The following is a 2,500-nucleotide window of genomic DNA, read 5'->3' as shown; positions in this document are numbered from 1 at the left end:
ACCGACGCCAGGGAATTATATAAGCACAATATGTACACACGCACGCACGCATGGTGTACTCAGTGTGTGTGTGTGTGCTTGTTTGTATGCGGGCTCTCTCTCATTCTCTTCTTCTCTCTCATTTTCTCCGTCTTTTTCTATTATATTCTTAGTTTTCTCATTTACTCTTTTCTCCCTTTCCTTTTTTCTCTCTCTGTGTCTGTCTGTCTCTTCTCTCTCTCTCTCTCTCTCTCTCTCTCTCTCTCTCTCTCTCTCTCTCTCTCTCTCTCTCTCTCTCTCTCTCTCTCTCTCTCTCTCTCTCTCTCTCTCTCCCTCCTCCCTCTCTCCTCTCCCTCTCCCCCCTCCCTCTCACTCCCTCCTTTCAATCCTCATCGTCTCCTCTCTCTCCCTCTTCTCTTCTCTCTCCTCCCCTCTCTTCCTCCCCCTCTCTCATCTCATTTTATCTATCATTCCCCCTTTTTTCCGCTCTCTCTCGCGCTGCACGTTTATTATTGTAATTGATTCATGAAATACATGCTTGCGTGTCTGTGTCTGTGTATGCGTATGTGTGTGCGATTATATGCATTTTATCCTTAAATGATGAATCTGTACGTACACACAGAGGGAGATAAATGTATAGATATATGTACTGATAAACATGCACACGTGGAATTTGATTTAATCCATTTGAATACTGATACACATGTGGGCAATGTGTAAACAGACAGATGCATAGAAAACGAAACTATGATGGAATGGAAAGAAATTTTACCTGTTTAGGTCAGTTATTCATAACCCTTAATTTACAGATAGTAACTTTTAATCATACAAAATTGGCGTAGTGAGTTGTTTTTTTTTTTCATGATAAATGTAAGTCTTTTGGTACAGGCCTATCAATCAAACTAATTGGTATGACGTCATCACCGCCAAAATTTTCGTGACGTCACAAATAACCCAACCTGCTTCCCCGTTCGTGACGTCACAAATAACCCAACCTCCTTCCCCGTTCGTGACGTCACCAATAACCCAACCTCCTTCCCCGTTCGTGACGTCACCAATAACCCAATCTCCTTCCCCGTCCGCAGTTCCGGGAGAGGGTCTCCAGCCTGCTCCCGCCGGGCCAGCAACACGACCATGACCTCCTCCAGTGGCTCGTGGGTGAGTTATGTCATATGTCATAGACGAAGAAAGAATGTTTTCTGTTTTCGTCCCCGTTGTCATTTTGTTTTTATGGTCATATGTCATAAACGAAAAATAAAAATTGTCTTATCATTTTTAGCGATGGTATGTCATAAGGAACGATTTTTCAAAAGCGAGATGTGAATGAATTGAGTGACGCGTTCAATAAATCCACTGATTCTGTTCAATAATCAGCAAGTCAGCCAGTAAAAAAAAAAAAAAAAAAAAAAAAAAAAGGTTCTAAGTTAAGTAATCGGCTTATCAGTAATATACTATGACCATTAAAAAAAATAAAATGATCTGTGAGGCTATATTTTTAGATATGAATAAGATAACGAAATCAGTTGCAGAAAAAAAAAATCGTGTCACGGATAAAACATGAAACTACTGTATGTTTTTTTTTTAATTAATTAATTAATTAACTTTATTTCGGATGTATAGAATCAACTTAACATATTTTTTTTCTCTCTCCTTTCTCTCTTTCATTAGCGAGGAACTTCAACCTGGACAAAGCTGAGAGTATGTTGAAGAATGTAAGTATGAAATGCATAGTTTACGTGTATTTCACATTTACGTGTATTTCTCATTTATTTTCTCATTCTTAATGTGGCTTCTCATATTTCTTCTGCGGTGGAGAGAGACAATATGATCTCTGAGGGAACTGGACGCCGGGGAGGGGGGGGGGAGGTTAAAAGAAGTGTGTGTGTGCGTGTGTGTGTGTGTGTGTGTGTGTGTGTGTGTGTGTGTGTGTGTGTGTGTGTGTGTGTGTGTGTGTGTTGTGTGTGTGTGTGTGGTGTGTGTGTGTGTTGAGACGCTACGAAACGATAGAGAAGTAATCTTTCTCTGGTTTACTTTCTCTCTTTATAGCTAGGATGAAAGGGGAGATAGATAGATGGATAGAGGTAGGTAGATAGATACTAGATAGATACATAGATACATAGATACATAGATACATGCACTCATGCATTCATTCATTCATTCATTCATTTCATTCATTCATTCATTCATTCATTCATTCATACATACATACATTCATACAAACATGTGTAGGTAGATAGGTATAGATGTATAGGTAGACAGATTGATTGATTGTTTGATTGATTAACAGACATACAGGCAGACAGGCAGGCAGACAGGCAGGCAGACAGGCAGACAGACAGGCAGGCAGGCAGGCAGGCAGGCAGGCAGGCATACAGGCAGGCAGGCAGGCAGGCAGACAGACAGACAGACAGATAGACAGACAGATAGACAGACAGACAGACAGGCAGGCAGGCAGGCAGGCAGGCAGGCAGGCAGGCAGACAGGCAGGCAGACAGGAAGGCAGGCAGGCAGGCAGACAGGC

General features: G+C 41.5%; 1 protein-coding gene across 1 annotated transcript in view; it reads left to right on the top strand.

The window, feature by feature from the left end:
• Positions 1 to 1,820, top strand: part of LOC119589959 — a 58,619-nt gene extending 56,799 nt beyond the window's left edge. The window contains exons 2-3 of the mRNA XM_037938679.1: positions 1,065 to 1,137; positions 1,648 to 1,820. Of these exons, the coding sequence (XP_037794607.1) occupies positions 1,065 to 1,137; positions 1,648 to 1,763 (189 nt within the window). The 3' untranslated portion in view covers positions 1,764 to 1,820. The remainder of the gene's footprint in view (positions 1 to 1,064; positions 1,138 to 1,647) is intronic.
• Positions 1,821 to 2,500: the final 680 nt, after the last annotated feature.

The sequence above is a fragment of the Penaeus monodon genome, chromosome 1 (assembly GCF_015228065.2).
Source record: "Penaeus monodon isolate SGIC_2016 chromosome 1, NSTDA_Pmon_1, whole genome shotgun sequence".
Lineage (NCBI taxonomy): Eukaryota > Metazoa > Arthropoda > Malacostraca > Decapoda > Penaeidae > Penaeus > Penaeus monodon.
The sequence above is the reverse complement of the archived record's forward strand: the minus strand, read 5'-3'. Positions and strand labels throughout refer to the sequence as shown.